The sequence below is a fragment of the Chrysochloris asiatica genome, unplaced genomic scaffold (genome assembly GCF_000296735.1).
Source record: "Chrysochloris asiatica unplaced genomic scaffold, ChrAsi1.0 scaffold00010, whole genome shotgun sequence".
NCBI classification, from domain to species: domain Eukaryota; kingdom Metazoa; phylum Chordata; class Mammalia; order Afrosoricida; family Chrysochloridae; genus Chrysochloris; species Chrysochloris asiatica.
Window position 1 is genome coordinate 21265353 of NW_006408528.1, and position 17619 is coordinate 21282971.

A 17619-nucleotide genomic window follows, 5' to 3' on the forward strand; every position below is an offset into this window, starting at 1 on the left:
TCTTATTTGATTGTTCTTGTAGTGGTTTCCTGACTTCTTCCTTATTTTTCTCAACTCCATTATATAGTGTTTTGATACATTTTATAATCATTTTTCTGAATTCCTTCTCAGGCATTTCCAAAGCCTGCCCTCCTTCCGGTATGGAGTGTAGGTCTACCTCCAGCTCATTTGTCTCAGTCATTTTATCTTGTTTCAGGACATGGGCTGATATGGTCATCTACTTCTGTTTTTTTTTTGGCATGTTCAGTGGTTAGCTGTGGCCTTAGATGGGTGTGGTTTTTTTAAATATATTTTTTATGCTTTCTGATTGCCTCCAGGTAGATGTAATCAGGCGATGGGCTTCCCTTTTCACTCTTCTTCCTGAAAAATTTCAAGATGCCACTGCTGGTCATTATGACATAACTCAGGATTTAATTTTCAGCCTGTTTCCTTTTAAGTCTGCCTGTCCTGCTCCACAATCCCCATTCAGGCCTTTTTCCTAGTGATAAACAGTTCAGAGCCAGCTGTGTTGGCTGTTTTGCACTGCTGTTTGGTTTTAAGTGGAAACTATCACTTTAAATTATGAGGAGATCTATGCGCATGTGTAGTAGAACCCTCAGGGGGTGGAGGTGAGGTGTCCACTCAGGCACCCCCTCTAGTCACCAAAATGGAGGTGCGCAGACAGTGAGAGGCTAATAAACAGATATAAAAAAAAGAACATCCATATCTTTATTTCTGTGGTTCTGTCAGGCATCTGTGGCTGCTCTGGCCCTTCCCTGGTTCAGTCTCTCCCAAAATGGCTGCTCAGGGAGCAGCTGAGCACCTTGGATTAGAAAGCACTGGATTTGTTGCTTCTGCTACAAATTCCACTGGCTGTAAGCTTTCCAACTTTCTAAATATTCCTTTATAAGTGGTTCAGGGTTCTGGAACCATTCCCTGAGACTGTTTGGTCCAGTATTCTGTGTTGTTGCTGACAGAGCTCCTCACTTCACGTCCACCCCAATCCGCCAACTTGTTTGTTCTCCCTCCATGAACTTTTGAAGCTCTCTCATATATGCCACATTTTGTTTATCCATTCATCTATTGATGGATTGTTTCTACTTTTTGGCTATTATGAATTGTGCTGCAGTGAACATTGCATGGAAGTATTTGCTTGAGTTCCTGTTCTTTTTGGCATATACCTAGGATTTGGAATTGTGGAATTGTAATTCTATGTTTAACTTTCTGTGGGAATGCCAAATTGTTTTCCACTGTGGTTGTACCATTTTATATTCCTACCAATGATAGGGAAGGGCTCCAGTTTCTCAATTTCTTCAGCAACACTTAAATTTTCTAGGCAGTTTGAGCCCACCAGCTGCTTCACAGGAGAAAGATGAGACTTTTTTGCTCCTGCAAAGATACAAAGTCACTATAACTTAGAACTGACTAGATGGAATCAAGTTTGTTTGTTTGTTTTTATTTACCAGAACTAAATGAGTGAATTAAAATCACAAATACTGAGTTAAGTTCATTCATTTAGTTCTGGTTGAAAAAAACTTGGTGACCTTCTTTACAGGATGTTTGCTAGTGACAGCACCTGTGAAAGAGAGGGAACAAAGCACGTCTGGGCAGAGGAAGAAGTTGAATGGCAATGCAGACCTGGTGGAGTCAGGGTCAATGTTGTAGGATGCTCTGAAATAAGAACTTCCTGTCATGGTGTCCTGTGTTGGGTTGAAATGGCCAAGCTTTATCGCCTTGCCTTGCCACGTCATTGTATACAGCTGGCTTGGATAGAGTGAGACCTTGGGTGAAGTGACTCCCTGAATCTGAGACAAATCCTAAAGGTACTGACAGCTGACCATACTCACCCACAGCTGAGTAGCAAGTCCTTCCTTGAAGAGTCTGATTGGCACATCTCCATGTTACTGCAGATGTGTTAATTTTGAGATGTTTATTAAATATGAATATAGAGATGAGATGTAAGTTGGGTTGTTATCAACGTATATATTGTACTAAAAGCGATGAGAAGAGATATAAATAGGAGGTATAAATAAGAGAAAAGAAAAGGTCTAAGGACTGTGGTCTATGGTAAAGAGATCAGTATAGGAAGAACTAGCAAAGGAAATTGAGAAGGATTAACCAGCCAAGGAGTTAGAAGTAAAACTACGGCTGATTTAAATCTCCGAGCTTCCTCTGAGCTTCCTAGTGGTCGCCTGTGATCAAATGTGTTGTTGTTGTTGTTGTTAGGTGCCATTGAGTTGGTACCGAATCATAGCAACCCTATGCACTATGCACAATAAAATGAAACACTGCCTGGTCCTGTGCCAACCTCACAGTTGTTACTTTTGAGCCCATCACTGGTACCACTGTGCCAGTCCATCTTGTTGGGGTCTTCTTCTTTTTCTTGGACCCTCCACTTAACCAAACATCATATCCTTCTACAGGAACTGGTCCCTCCTAACTATATGCCCAAAATATGAGAGACAAAGTCTGGCCATCCTGGCTTCCAGGGAGCATTCTGACTGTACTTACAACACAGATTGGTTTGTGATTGAGTATTGCTGTGAAGCTGGAAGCTATGTCATGTGTATTTTAAATACCAGCAGTGTCACCTACAGTGGACAGGTTTCAGCTGAGCTTCCAAGCAAAGACAGACTAGGAAGAATGAGTGATGGACTACTTCAGTCATTGAAAACCTTATAAATAACAGTGAAACAGTGTTAGCACCAGAATTGATCAGGTGTAGATTAATTTAAAAGGGACCCTGGTAGCACAATGAGTAAGCAATTGGCTGCTAATGGGTAGATTGTAAGTTAGAGTTCACCCAGCAGCTCCCTGTGAACAGTCTGCTCTCATAAAAATTGCAGCCTAGACTACTCTATGCGACAGTATTCTACTATCAGATGGGTAGTTCTGAGTCAAAAATTAAAGATCGATTTAAAATAGACTACCTAAAAACTTGGAGTCCTGGTGTGGCGCTGTGGGTTAATGTGCCAGACTGCAAAGCTGTTTGAACTACAAGGTCAGCGGTTCAAGCTCACCAGCTGCTCCTCGGAAACCCTCTACAGGGTCGCTATGGGTCAGAACTGACTCGACGGCACTGCACAACAACCTAAAAACTTTTAACCCAGTTTGCACTCAACTAGTAGAAAGTACCTGAGAATCCACCTGAAAATACAATAATGTTGTTGTTAGGTGCCATCGAGTTGGTTATGACTGACAGTAACCCTATGCAGAATAGACCCATCCTGAGCCATCCTCATAGTTGTTGTAATGTTTAAATCCATTGTTGATGCTTTTGTGTTATCTCATCTTGGGGGTCTTTCTCTTTTTCGCTGACCACCCACTTTTCTAAGCATGATGACTTTTTCCAAGGACTAGCCCTCCTAATAATATGTCCAAAGTATTAGAGACAGAGTCTCACCATCCTGGCTTCTAAGAGCACTCTGGCTGTACTTATTCCAAAACAGATTTGTCTGTTGTTCAGGTAGTCCATGGTACTTTTTTTCCTATATGATGTTCTTGATGCCATCCTACATCTCTTGTGTTCTTTGGTCATTAGTGTCTAATTAATCAAATCTATTTTTGAGATAGTCTCTAAATTCAGGTTGGATATATTCAAAGTCATATTTTAGCTTTCATGGACTTATTTAATTTTCTTCAGCTTTAGCCTGAACTTGAATATGAGCAATTGTTGGTTTTTTCCAGTCGTTCCTTGACTTTATTTTGACTGATGATATTGATCTTCTTCACCCTCTCTACCCATAGATGTAGTCAGTTTGGTTCCAATATATTCCATCTGGTGAATTCCTGGTGTTTAGTTGACTTTTATATTAGTTTAAAATGGTATTTGCAATAAATAAGTCATTGGTCTTGCAAAATTCTATCATGCAATCTCAGGCATCATTTCTATCACCAAGACCACATTTTCCAACTACTGATCCTTCTTTGTTTCCAATACCCTGCAATGATCAATTCATCTTGACTGCACATTTAATCCATTTCAGACTGAAGAAGTTGGTAGAATTCAATTATACCACTTAGCATTTACAATAACCCTTGCCTTTTGGATCTTTAATTATCTGATGAATGTTAGGGAGGCTCCCTGTTCCCATCCCTCAAAACAAGATGCCAGTCCTTTGTTACCTGTCCATGGGCCCTGGGGAACCCTTTTTAGTTATCTTGAAGAGCACATTGCTTACCTTGAGGCTGCTGCTGCTGTTAGTGCCGTAGTCGAGTCAGTTCCGACCCATAGCGACCCTATACAGGGTTTCTGAGAAGCAGCTGGTGAGCTTGAACTGCCAACCTTGCAGTCTGGTGCATTAACCCACTGCGCCACACTAGGACTCCCTGAGGCAAAACAACTTAAATTCTGTGACTGCAGATGAGTCAGGTCAGAAAAAATGTATACTATGTCTGAGCTTCCTGGAATTCAAAGAGACCAGAAAAATCTTTGAATCTTTCTTCTATACTATTTACCAAAAAGGAGTTCTCAATACTTTTAAAATCCATAGGTACCTATACTAGCTATATTGGCAGTATTCTATGAAATTCTCCTCTTACCACTTTACTGTTGAAGATTTGGATCTTTTAATGCTCCCTGGGAGCTCAGCAGATATAATATGTCCATATATGCCTAATCATATCCTCTTCACTAGACATTTATATTTTTTCTAACAGTGTGGTATAATCATGTTCAGAGCCTTCATGTGCTACCTAAATGGATAGTAGCTTAATTCATCTATATTAATAAGGAACATGTGAGATATTAAAACAGCTGTTGAAGTTCATACAGTATGGGAAGAGAAAACCATCAAATAGCTTACTGAAGCTAATGGAGCTGAATTTTGGTGGGTCACAATAAATTTAACTTATGTTGTATCCATTGGCCTTTCATACCTATTTTATCTCCATTTTGGACTTTAATTGCTTCTTACTCTCAGAGGACAACAATTGCATTTTATGAGTAGAAGCACTTTTATCATCTCTTGGCTTTATAGACTCTCTCAGTCATAACATGAGTTTCCAAACAAATAACTGGAGACTCATTCCTTGCTGGACAGGCCTATGTACTTCCTTGTTTATCAGTCTTCCTGGTCAGAGAAGGACTGCATCATCACACCTTGTCACTTGTTATCTGGTAATGTGGACTTCCATCTTGATAGATTTCCAGATCATATGTTTTCCAGTTGGGATTGTCATTCAGATTACTTTCCTTTTCATGTTTGCCCATTCAACGTACTGTTGCAATCTTGGAAAAATGTGGAGAAATATTTTCAGTTTGCTTCTGTTCTTGATTTAACCTGTCAACCTCTTGAGATGTCATATGCTTAGTAGTTAGAGAGCAGGGTCTTGAATTTGATTGTCTGGGTTTAAAACCCAACTTCTACCACTTTTTAGGACTCCTGGTGTGGCACTGTAGGATAAGCACTGGACTTCAAACCATTTTGAAGGTTGGCATTTCACACCCATCAGCTGCTCCTCAGAAAGCCTATAGAGGGTCACTATGATTTGGAATCGACTCGATGGCATTTAACAACAACACATTTTAGTTCTGAGGGTTGTAGAAATTTTCCATGCTTTGATGTCCTTGTCTGTATATCCTAGAGTAGTTGTGAGAATTTAATGGATTTATTAACGTAAGGCTTATAAAATAGGGCTTTGTTCTACTGAGTTATTGAACAGATGCTTAAGAAATGGGATGAATAAATGAAAGACTGACTCATAGACTTTTGAAGGTAAAAAAGAGCCTAGGGATTATCTGGTCCAAGTCCATAATTTCACAGGTGTAGAAATCCAAGTCAAGGACATTGGCATCATATAGGCATGATGGAGCTTCTTACTAATTGACAGAGGTAAATTCCTAGGCCAGGAATCCTGCCCTTTAGTCTGATTCTTTCCAATTTTCCAGTGGTTTACAAAGCGCTAAGTGGAAGTGACATAAACTCCAGCAATTTTTGCTTGGACTTTGCCCTTCCTTAAATACCATTTTGTAGGTTTGCTTGTTGGAATGCTAGGCAGGTCAGCCAAGGGGCACGGCTCTTCAATTCAGGTGTGTGAAAGTGGCACACGTGAGGAGGAATCATCTTTGTCACCTACAGTAACCCCAATCATGCCAAGTAGGAGGCCCTAGTTTGAACAAATGCCAGAGATATTGGTCATTTAGGCAAAATGTTTAAATGGTTTAATTGGTTTAATGGTTTAATTGGTCATTTAGGCAAAATGCTTAAATGGTTAGGCAAAATGCTTGTGGTTGATGACATTTCCGGCATAAGATTGGAAACATTAGAATTTTAGCATTCTTGAGCTATATTTGGGCTTGGTTGACCATTTAACTCAATAGTTTACTAGGTACTTCAGTCAGAGAACCCCTTGTTAAAAATAATGTCTATAAGGAAAGCTCACCTAGTTAAACAGCTAGTTGCCCTGGTCAAAAGTGGTGGAGGAGAGCCCAGAGCCAGGGGTTCTGCTGATTGCCTGCTTTCATACTATTCGGCAACAATGTTTAGTTCACTCTTCAGAATCTAATCATACATCTCCTTGGCTGCTATCCTTGTCTAAAGGTATCACCATCTCTTTTTTTTAGGTTTTTAATTGTGAATTATGTGGGTTTACATAGGAGAACATCTGTTTTACATTCATCCTATCGTATTTTGTTTCATTGCAATGATCACAATCCCCTCCGTGCGTCATCAAATAACCAAAGGATACACCCCAGGCTCCCCACCCCCACTCCCACCCCGGCTGTCAATGCACAACTTCTCTCCCTCCCTGAGTCCAGTGTCCCCAGCCACTCCATCTGTCCACGTCATCGTCTCTGTCTCCATCCCTGGCCTCACTAGCTCTCTAGGTAGGGTCTTGCTCTCCACTCTTCTCACATGATGGTCCTAGGGACCTCCGTTCCTGTGGTGTAAAATCAATCACTCCTCTCCTAACTCTACATTTCCGACCTTCACAGTCAGTCCTGATGGCAATTACTCACTATTGTACTACAAGAGTCGTATCCCCATTTCCTTTCGCTAGTCTGGTCCCAACAGATTGGAAATCATTCAGTAGAGGTTCTACCTACCCCTGCCCCATCTGAAACTAGGCTCCCTCTTGAAAGCTTGGAAGCCAGTCACTTCTTGCCTTTATAGCCCTCCCTGTCCCCATTTTGGGTAACCAATGTCTAAGTTGCCCTTCCCTGTCAACCCTGTGTACCAAGGGGTGGGAGTGATCCTTGCTGTAAAGATATGTTCCCTTTTTTGAGCTACTACATCTATATGTATAGGTAAAGTTCATCAAATTGTAGTGGGTTACTCTTTTTTTTTTTTTTTTCTTCCCTCTTCTTTCTTCTTCTAGTTGAGTTCTGATCATCCAGCCATTAAAGCCAGGTCAAGTGGGTACTATCTGCAAGTATGGGTGTTCTTGTGTATCTCCCCTTGCTTCATATCAGCTGGGTGCTTCCACTCTGCTCTAGTCCTCTGTGGCCATGTCACTGCCTTTGGGCCCAGAAGTACCCGGGTCATGCCTTAACTGCTGGCCATCCAGTTCTCTGCACAGGTTCACAGGAGTCTGTTGAATATGGTTGGACTTAGATCCCAACTTCATTGCTATTTTTTCCCCTCTTCCCCTTATCAGTAACCAACGTGGTCACCCACCAGACCACATGCCTGCTCATGTATTCCCCTTGAGTCTTAGTCTTGGAAGGGAGTTCGCTATGAGGGGACCCAACCACTTGTAGTACTCAATCATACTGCCATTGTTGTTTCTGATTTTTGCTGCTGATCTTCCTTCATAAAGATCCACAGGAGGTCTCTTTCATTGGGCAATTTCTAGCCCCCTTTGAGGTATTCCAATCAGTTATAGGCTAAAGATGGACTTATAAGCTTTTTATTGTGATGTTTCTGGCTATCCCGCCCCCCCCCCCCCCCCAGTGTCTATTTCACAATGGTAGGCAAGGGAAGCCAAGATTCAAAAGACAGCCAAGCATCTTAACATTATTCCTCTCTTTTACCTCTTCAAACCATGCCTCTATCCCTGCATCTGGGAGCCCTGTTGTTCCAAGGTTGTGCATACATCATCATTTACCTCTGTCCCACTTAGCCCGTGCAAACCTGCCTAACTGTTCTCCCAACAGCCTTGTTCTTCCATTCCCTTCCCACTTCTTGTATACTGCCCTTCCACCAGCCCACCCCACCCCCAAGCTATCCTGTGTCTATTCCTTACCCTGTGCTTCCTTCCCCTCCCTCCCTCCCCTCCTCTCATCCAATACATCCTGGTGATCAGCAAATATATATATATATAATTTTCCCCCTTTTAATTTGAGTTCTTTTTCTTACTCTTTTACAATAATGGTCCTATGCAGTATTTCTCCTTTTGTGACTGACTAATTTCACTAAGCATAGTGTCCTCAAGGTTCATCCATGTTATGTAGTGGCTTGCAGCTTATTGTTCTTCAAGGTAGCATAGTATTCCATTGTGTGTATGTACCACAGTTTGTTTATCCATTCTTCAATTGATGGGTGCTTAGGCTGTCTCGTCTTTTTGCTATTGTAAATAGCACTTCTGTGAACATCGGTGTGCATATATCTACTCGTTTTATGGCTTGTTTGTCTTATGGGTAAATACCAAGTAGAGGAATTTCTGGGTCATAAGGTATTTCGATTTCCAACCTTCTGAGGTAATGCAATATTGCTTTCCAGAGTGGTTGGACCATTTTGCAATCCCACAAACAATGTAGGAGGGTCCCAGTCTCTCTGCATCCTTGCCAGCATTTATTGTCCTCTACTTTTTTGATCTTTGCTGTTATTGCTGGTGTGAGATGATATGTCATTGTTTTGATTTGCATCACTCTAATGGCTAGTGATTGTGAGCATTTCTTCATGTGTTTGTTGGCTGCCCAGATCTCTTCCTTGGTGAAGTGTCTGTTCATGTCCTGTGCCCATTTTTTGGTGGGGTTATTTGTCTATATCTTGTAGAGGTGTTGTCATTTCCTATATATTTTAGAAATGAGTCCCTTGTCTGATGTGTCGTTGCAAAAGATTTTTTCCCATTCCGTGGGTTCCCTTTTTACTCTTCTGGTGAAGTCTTTTGATAAACATAAGTTTTTAATTTTTAGTATGTCCCACTCATCTATTTTGTCTGCTTTTATTTGTGTACTTTTCAAAATGTTTGGTAGTCTGTGTATGCCCTGAATTAGAGCCCTGACATTTGTCCCTATTTTTTCATTGATGACTTTCATAATTTTGGGATTCACATTTAAGTCTTTAATCCATGTGGAGCTAATTTTTATACAGGGAGTGAGGTAAAGGTCTTGTTTCAATCTTTTGCATATCGCATTCCAGTTCTGCCAGCACCATCTGTTAAAGAGACTACCCCTCCCCATGTAACATACCTAGGCATTTTGTCAAAAATTAGTTGGCTGTATGTGCATGGGTTAATTTCTGGATTCTTGATTCTGTTCCATTGATCATTGTTTCTTTCATTGTACCAGTACCAGGCTGTTTTGACCACTGTAGCCATGTAGTAGATGTTGAAATCAGGGAGTGAGAGGCTTCCAACCTTGTTCTTCTTGAGCAGTGCTTTGCTTATTCTGGGTCTCCTTCCTTTCCATATAAAGTTTGTAATTGTCTTTTCCATCTCTTTGAAGAATGTCGCTGGAATCTGGATTGGGATTCCATTATATGTGTAAATAGTTTTGGGTAGTATTGACATTTTCACGATGTTGAGTCTTCCTATCCAGGAACATGGTATGTTCTTCTACTTTTGTAAATCTCTTTTGGTTTCTTGTAGAAGTGTTTTGTAATACTGTTTGTATAGGTCCTTTGTTTCTCTGGTTATGTTTATTCCTAAATATTTCATCTTTTGGGTGGCTATTGTAAAATGGTATTTCTTTCCTAATGTCTTTTTCAGCACTGTCATTGTTACTTAGAGGAATCCAACTGATTTTTATATGTTGATCTTATACCCTGCCACTTTGCTGAATCTTCCAATGATGTCTAGTAGCTTTTTTACTGAGTCTTTGGGGTTTTCTATGTATAGGATCATATCGTCTGTAAATAGAGTTTTACTTCCTCTTTGCCAATTTTGATGCTTTTAATTTCCCTTTCATGCCATATAGCTCTGGCTAATACTTCCAAAACAATATTGAAAAGGAGTCATGACAAAGGGCATCCTTGTCTGGTTTCTGTTCACAGAGGAAGGCTTTCAGTTTCTCTCCATTGAGAGTGATGTAAGCTGTTGGTTTTGTATATATGCTCTTGATTATGTTGAGGAATTTCCCACTTTGTTGAGTGTTTTTATCAGGAATGGATGTTGGATTTTGTCAAATGCCTTTTCTGCATCACTCGATATGATCATGTGGTTCTTTTCCTTTTTCTTATTTATGTGGTGGATTACATTGATTGTTTTTCTAATGTTGAACCAACCATCCTTGCATCCCTTTTATGAAACCCACTTGGTATTCTGTTGGCTAGGATTTTGTTGAGAAGTTTTGCATCTATGTTCATGAGGGATATTGGTCTATACTTTTCTTTCTTAGTGATGTCCTTCCATGGTTTTGGTATGAGGGTTATGCTGGCTTCATAAAAAGTGTTAGGAAGTTTCCTGTCGTCTTCTAAATTCTGGAATAATTTGAGTAGAATTGGTGCCAGCTCTTCCCTGAATGTTTGGTAGAACTCACCAGTGAAGCCATCTGGGCCTGGGCTTCTTTTGGTTGGGAGTTTTTTGATGACCTGATCAATTTCTTCTTTTGTTATGGATCTGCTTAAGTTTTCTACTTCACTCTGTGTAAGTTTTGGTAGGTCGTGTTTTTCTAAAAATGTATTCATCTCTTCTAAGTTTTTTAATTTGTTGGAGTACAACTCTTCATAGTATTATGTTATTATCCTTTTGATTTTGTTTGGTTCCATTGTAACATCACCCGTGTGATTTCTAATGTGTCTACTCACTCTTTTCTTTTGTTAAGTTTGCCAATGGTTTTTCAGTTTTCTTAATCCTTTCAAAGAACCAGCTTCTTGTCCTGTTGATTCTTTCTATAGTTTTCTGTTTTCCATCTCGTTTATTTCTGTTCTTATCTTTATGATTTCTTTTCTTTTGGTGACTGTAGGTTCCTTCTGTTGGTCAGTTTCTAATTGTTGGAGATGCTGTGTTAATGTGTTAGTTTTGGTTCTTTCGTCTTTTTGGATGTGTGCATTTATTGAAATACATTGTCCTCTCAGCACTGCTTTCGCTGTGTCTCAAAGATTTTGGTATGTTGTGTTTTCATTCTCATTTGTTTCTAGGAACTTTATGAATTCACGTTTAATTTCTTCTTTTACCCAGTCACTATTCAGCAGGGTGTTGTTCAGTTTCCATGTATTTGACTTTATTTCCTTAGTCTTGTTGTTGATTTCTAGTTTTGTAGCTACATCAAGATGTAGCATTTTGATGTTTGTAAATTTATGGAGGTTTGCTTTGTGACCTAACACGTGATCAATTCTGGAGAATGTTCCATGTGCACTGGAGAAGAAAGTATATTGTGCTACTGTTGGGTTGAATGCTCTGTACACCTCTGTGAGGTCAAGTTGGTTGATTGTGCTGCTTAGTTCCTCTGTAGCTTTGTCAAGTTTCTTTCTGGTTGTTCTGTCCCTTTTTGAAACTGGCGTATTAAAATCTCCCACTATAATTGTAGATTTATCTATTTCTTTATTCAATTCTAGTAAAGTTTGCTTCATATATCTTGGTGCTTTTTCATTGGGAGGATAGATATATATTATAGTTACGTGGTCTTGCTCAATTGACCCTTTGATCATGAGATAGTGTCCTTCTTTATCTCTTTTGCTGGTTTTTGTCTTAAAGTTTAGTTTGCTTTTATCAGAGATAAGAATTACCACTCCTGCTTGTTTATTGTTGCAGTTAGCTTGGTATATATTTTTTCCATCTTTTAACTTTTAGTCTGTTTTTGTGTGCAGGCAGCATATTGGAGGGTCTTGTTTTCTTATCCAATCTGTCACTCTCTGTCTTTTCACTGGTGCATTCAATCCATTGACATTCAATGCAATTATCGATAGGTATGAATTAATTGCTGCCATTATATTAATTTTTTGGTAGTGCTGTTCACTCCTTTGTTTTGTATGCCTTCTTGTGCTGAGTTTGTGTTTTTTGTGCTATTTCTTGTTGGTTTCGTCTTAGTTTTCATGTATGCTTGTTCTGCTTGGAAGTTCATTTTCATGGTTATTTGTGAAGTATTAACTTTATTTGGGGTTACCTAATAGTCTGTTAACTTTTCTCTCCATTTAAGAGAATCTATTGTATCTTGTAATCTACCTGACATCCTCACCACCTGGATCTCTATTTCAACATTTATCCTTTCTTTAACATCGATATTATTTTGATCTTTGGTTTACCTCCCAGCTCCTTTGAATTCGTTGTAGTTTTGTTCTGTTCTGGACTCTGTTATCTGTCAAATGAGTTCTAGGTGGTATTGCCATGCCTGTCAATCTCTGGTTGTTGTCTGTTCTTGTTGGTTTTCAGTCCAAAGAACACCCTTTTAGATGTTTTGAAGTGCTGGATTGGTTTTGATAAAATCTCTTAGACTCTGTTTATCCTGGAATGTTTTGATTGCACCATTGTATTTGATTGATAGTTTTGCTGGATAGACGATTCTTGGTTGTCATTTTTTTTTTTTTTCTTGTAGGGTTTTGTATATGTCTCCCCATTGCCTTCTTACCTGCATGGTTTATACTGAATAGCCCGAGTTTAATCTGATTTGCTTGCCTATGTAAGTGACAATTCTCTTCTCTCTGGCCTATTTTAGAATTCTCTCCTTGTCTTTGATTTTGGAGAGCTTGATTATTATATGTCTTGGTGACTTTCTTTTGGGGTCTATCTTTCCTGGGGTATGTTCAGCTTCTTGAATGTTTATCTTCTCATCTTTCAAGATGTTAGGGAAATTTTCTTCCAGAAGCTCTGCAACTGTTTCCTCTGTGATTCTTCCTGTTCTGGAATGCCAATAATACTTAAATTGTTCCTCTTCATGTTATCCAGCATGAATCTGAGACGCTCTTCAGATTTTTTTATCCTTTTTTTTTCTGCTTGCTCTTCTATCTTATCAGTATTGAGAGATTTGTCTTCTAGCTCGCTGGTTCTGGTTTCCATCTCTTCAGTTCTGCTCCTTTCCCCTTTCAGTGTATTGTCCATTTCTGATATTTTATTGTTAATCATCTGAACCTCTTTTTGCAGGTTTTGAATTGTTTCCAATGCTCTAGCAATCTTATGTGATTGCTCTTGTTAGTACAAGTCAGGAAGAAGTACTTTCCTGATTTCTTCCTTGTTTTCCTCCACCTCTTTTCAGAGCATTTGAATTTGTTTCCATATCATTCTTCTGAATTCTTTCTCAGGCAAATCCAAAACCTGCTCTTCCTCTTCTGGAGACCTTTTGTCTGTCTCCAGCTCATTTGTCTCAGTTACTTTATTCTGTTTTTGGACATGTTTTCAGATCGCTTGTTGTGTTTGAGATCTTTTGTTTGTCATTTCCAGTAGTTATGTGGGTTTTTTTAATGCTTAAATGAATGTTTCTTGTTGTGTTATTAAGCTTACTGGATGTCTCCTGGTGGATATGATCAGGAGATAGGCTTCCCTTTTTGCATGTAATGCTTGGCAGCTGTTATTGGCTCTCTTCTTAATGGTAGAATATTATGGGGTATGCTTGTAGCTTGACTTTATCGCCACAATTGCTGTCTCCTTTTGGGTAACGTAGGTAGAAAACGCTCCCACCTCCAGGACAAATGTGTGATCAAAAGGACCAAAAGCAGAAGCAATATAAAAGCAGAGACAAAAACCACCACTTTGAAACAAAAATGAAACTGTGGCTGACTGTCCAGTTGCTTTGCTACATAAGCAGTGTGTGTGCACCATAGAAGCCTCCAGCAGTGGGTCAGGATGTCTGTTTGCTCAGGCCCCACCATTGAGGTGCACAGATAGATATTGAGAAGTTAATGGGAGAAATATTGTCCACTATTTTTGTCTCTGAAGGTCAGTTAGGTATCTGCATGTGCACAGAATAATTCTCGAGATAGTTGTGTCCTTTTATGTTGGGGTTTTACAGATTGTTCTATGGTTTGTCTGTCAGGCCTGACTTGCCTGCTCCTGCTTTTTTCTTGCTATATAGGCCAGTGTAAGGGTCATGCACAAGTTAATTTTAGGGCTATGACCCTGAGATTGATGTCATAAGTAGCCACCAAGCTCTTTCTCTCTGTACCGTGGGAAAACTGTGGGGTCAGCACTGGATTTTTTTGCGGGGGAGGGAGAGGGTGTGCACCCACCAGCCTGAAGCTGTCCGGCCTTGGCAAAGAAGGCAAAACAGGGAATAGGAGGAAAAAATGTGTAGAAGCCCCCGCACCTCCTTTTGCTGATGTCACTGCACCAATTTTAGCGCCGGTTCCCTGTGCCTCTCTGGCTGTAGCCCCACCCTCTGAACTCTGCCTGGATGGAGTGATCGCAGAGGGAGTCCCATCTCCAGAGATTCCTAACTCACAGTATTTTCCTTTATATTGTGATTTTTTTTTTTTTACTTGCGAATATGGGAAACTGATATCCTGGAACTTATGGTAGATCCAGAGCTCTGGTGTTGTTCTGTGAGCACAGCTTCTGTGGGTTTTCAATCCACCTCCCACAGAGCCTTTCCTACTTGGCTGTCTCTGCTTCTGCCCAAGCTGGAAGTCCGACTTGTAGATAGTTTTAAACTTATCATACTAGTTGCACTAGTTTTCACAGCTTTTACAGGACCTTTTTTATATTGTTTCTTCTAAAGCAACCAGCATGACAACTTCTCCATAGTAAACTCCAAACTCATTGTTATCAAGTCAATTTTGACACATTTAGTGCCTTTGAGTTTGTTCCGAATGATAGTTCCCCGGTATGGAGTTCCTGAGGAACGAATGGTGAGTTTGAACCACTGACTTTGCAGTTTATAGTCCAGTGCTTATCCTACGCACCACAGCAGACCTCTAATAGTGACCCTATATAGCACTTCTGAGGCTGTAAATCTTTATAGGAGCAAACAGTATCATCTTTAATTCAAGTATTCAATTCAATTCAAACATCTTCATAGTTGTTGCTTCAAAAATATTTATTGAATTAAATGGAAACTTTGAAGTTGTAAAAATATGTATCTGAATTTTCTCAACAATTACAAAAACCTTTGGTTTTGCTAGTTTTATAAATATTTGGTTTATTATATTTAAAAAGATGTATATCCAAGATTAAGTAAAATAATTTTGAAAATGAGGAATGAGAATGGCATGATTCCTTATTTTCAAATAGTTATTAAGATTTTTTATGAAGTTATAGTAATTAAAACAGTGTAAGTATATGGATAGACTAATTAGATGGAAGTAAAAAGAAAAGAGCTCAGGAATGAGCTGATAGATTATAATGATTCAAATCAAACTCTGGAACTAGGTAGGCTGCCTGAGTTTGAATGTGAAAATCAAGATCTCCTTGTGTGATCTTGAGCATGTCATTTATCCTCTCTGTGCCTTAATTTCTTTTGCTAAATAGATGTAGCAGTGTCTACCTCAGAAGCTTTTTGAGAGGATTAAATGAGTTATGTGTTAAGCTTGTCGAACACTGCCAGGGCACATTGTTGTTGTTAGGTGCTGTTGAGGCTGTGCTAACTCATAGTGACCTTATGTAAAACAGAACAAAACACTGCCCAGCCCAACATCACAATTGTTGCTACATTTGAGTCCATTGCTGCTGCCACTGTGCCACGCCATCTCATTGAGGGTCTTCCTCTTTTTTTCAGACTCTCCACTTTACCAAGCATGATGTCCTTCTTCAGGCACTGGTACCTCCTGATAATATGTCTGAAGTATATATAAGAGATGAAGTCTGGCCATCCTGGCTTCTAAGGAACATTCTGGCTGTCCTTCTTCCCCAAAATATTTGTTTGTTCTTTTGGCAGTCCATGGTTGTTGTTGTTAAGTGCTGTCGAGTTGCTCTTAATATTCTCCTTAAACACCATTAACTCAAATGCATCAATTCTTCTATGGACTTCTTTATTCATTGTACAACTTTCACATAGATATGAGGCTATTGAAAATACCATGACTTGGTTCAGTCACACCTTAGTCCCTAAACTGACATCTTTATTCTAGAACACTTTGAAGTGGTCTTATGGAGCAGATTAGCCTAATGCAATACTTCATTTGATTTCTTGACTGCTGCTTCCTTGAGTGTTGATTGTTGATCCAAGGAAAATGAAGTCTTTCATGACTTAAATCTTTTTACCATTTATCATGATGTTATTTTTTGTTTGGTCTAGTGGTGAGGATTTTTATTTTCTTTACATTGAGGTGCAACCCATACAGAAGGTTGTGGTCTTTGATCTTCTTCAGTAACTATTTTAAGTCCTCTTCACTTTCAGCAAGGAAGGTTTTATTATCTGCATATCACAGGTTGTTAATGAGTCTTCCTCTGATGCTGGTGCTATGTTCTTCTTTATATAGTACAACTTCTCAAATTATTTGCTCAGCATACAGATTGAATATGTATGATGAAAGGAAACAACCCTGGCACACACCTATCCTAATTTTAAACCATCCAGTGTTCCCTTGTTCTGTTTGAACAACTGCCTTTTGGTCTGTATACAGGAGTCCTGATGTGGTACTGTGGGTTAATATGCTGGACTGCAAGGTTTGTTTGAACCACATCATGGGTAGTTCAAGCTCACCAGCCACTCACCAGAAACCCTTTGCAGGGTTGCTATGAGATGGAACCGACTAGACAGCACTTAACAACAGGCTCCTCAGGAGCACAATTAAGTGTTCTGCAATACTCATTCTCCACAATGTTGCCCATAGCTTGTCATGATCCACACCATTGGAAGCCTTTGTGTAGTCAATAAAGTATAGGTAAACATCTTTCTGGTATTCACTGCTTTCAGCCAAGATCCATCTGACATCAGCAGTGGTATCCCTTGTTCCATATCCTCTTCTGAATCCTGCCTGAACCTGTAGCAGCTCAATGTCAATGTACTGTAGTAGTCATTTTTCAATTATTTTTAGGAAAATTTTACTTGCATGCGATATTAATGATATTGTCCAATGATTTTCTCATTCCGTTCGGTCACATCTCTTTGGAATGGGCACAAATACAGATCTCTTCCAGTCAGTTTGCCAAGTAGCTGTCTTCCAAATTTCTTGGCATAGATGAGTGAGTGCCTCCAGTGCTTCATCAGTTTGTTGAAAGCTTTCCATTTGTTTCCCATTAATTATTAGAGCCTTGTTATTTGCCAATGTCTTCAGTTCACCTGGAACTTCTTCCTTCAGTATCATTGGCCTTTGAGCAAATAATGGCTACATCTTGAAATGGCCGAACATTTCTTTTTGGTACAGTCAATGCATCTGTATATTCCTTCCATCTTCTTTTGATGCTTTCTGTGTCAATAAATGTTTTGCCCATAGAAACCTACAATATTGCAACAGAGCCCTCAATTTTTTTTTCAGTTCCCTCAGCTTGAAAAATGTTGTGTGTTCCTCCCTTTTGGTTTTCTAACTCTTTCTACGTTGCATTATAATATTTGACTTTGTCTTCTCAAGTCCTTTGAAATTTTATATTCATCTCTTTTATCTCCTCATTTCTTCCATTAGCTTTAGTATCCCTCCCTACACTGGAGAGCAACTTTCAGGTTCTTCT

General features: G+C 39.5%; 1 protein-coding gene across 1 annotated transcript in view; it reads left to right on the plus strand.

The window, feature by feature from the left end:
* ABCB1 (ATP-binding cassette, sub-family B (MDR/TAP), member 1) overlaps nucleotides 1–17619 on the plus strand; it is a 127860-nt gene that overhangs the window by 25462 nt on the left and 84779 nt on the right. The window contains exon 5 of the mRNA XM_006834398.1: nucleotides 13214–13218. Coding sequence (XP_006834461.1) covers nucleotides 13214–13218 — 5 coding nt within the window. The remainder of the gene's footprint in view (nucleotides 1–13213; nucleotides 13219–17619) is intronic.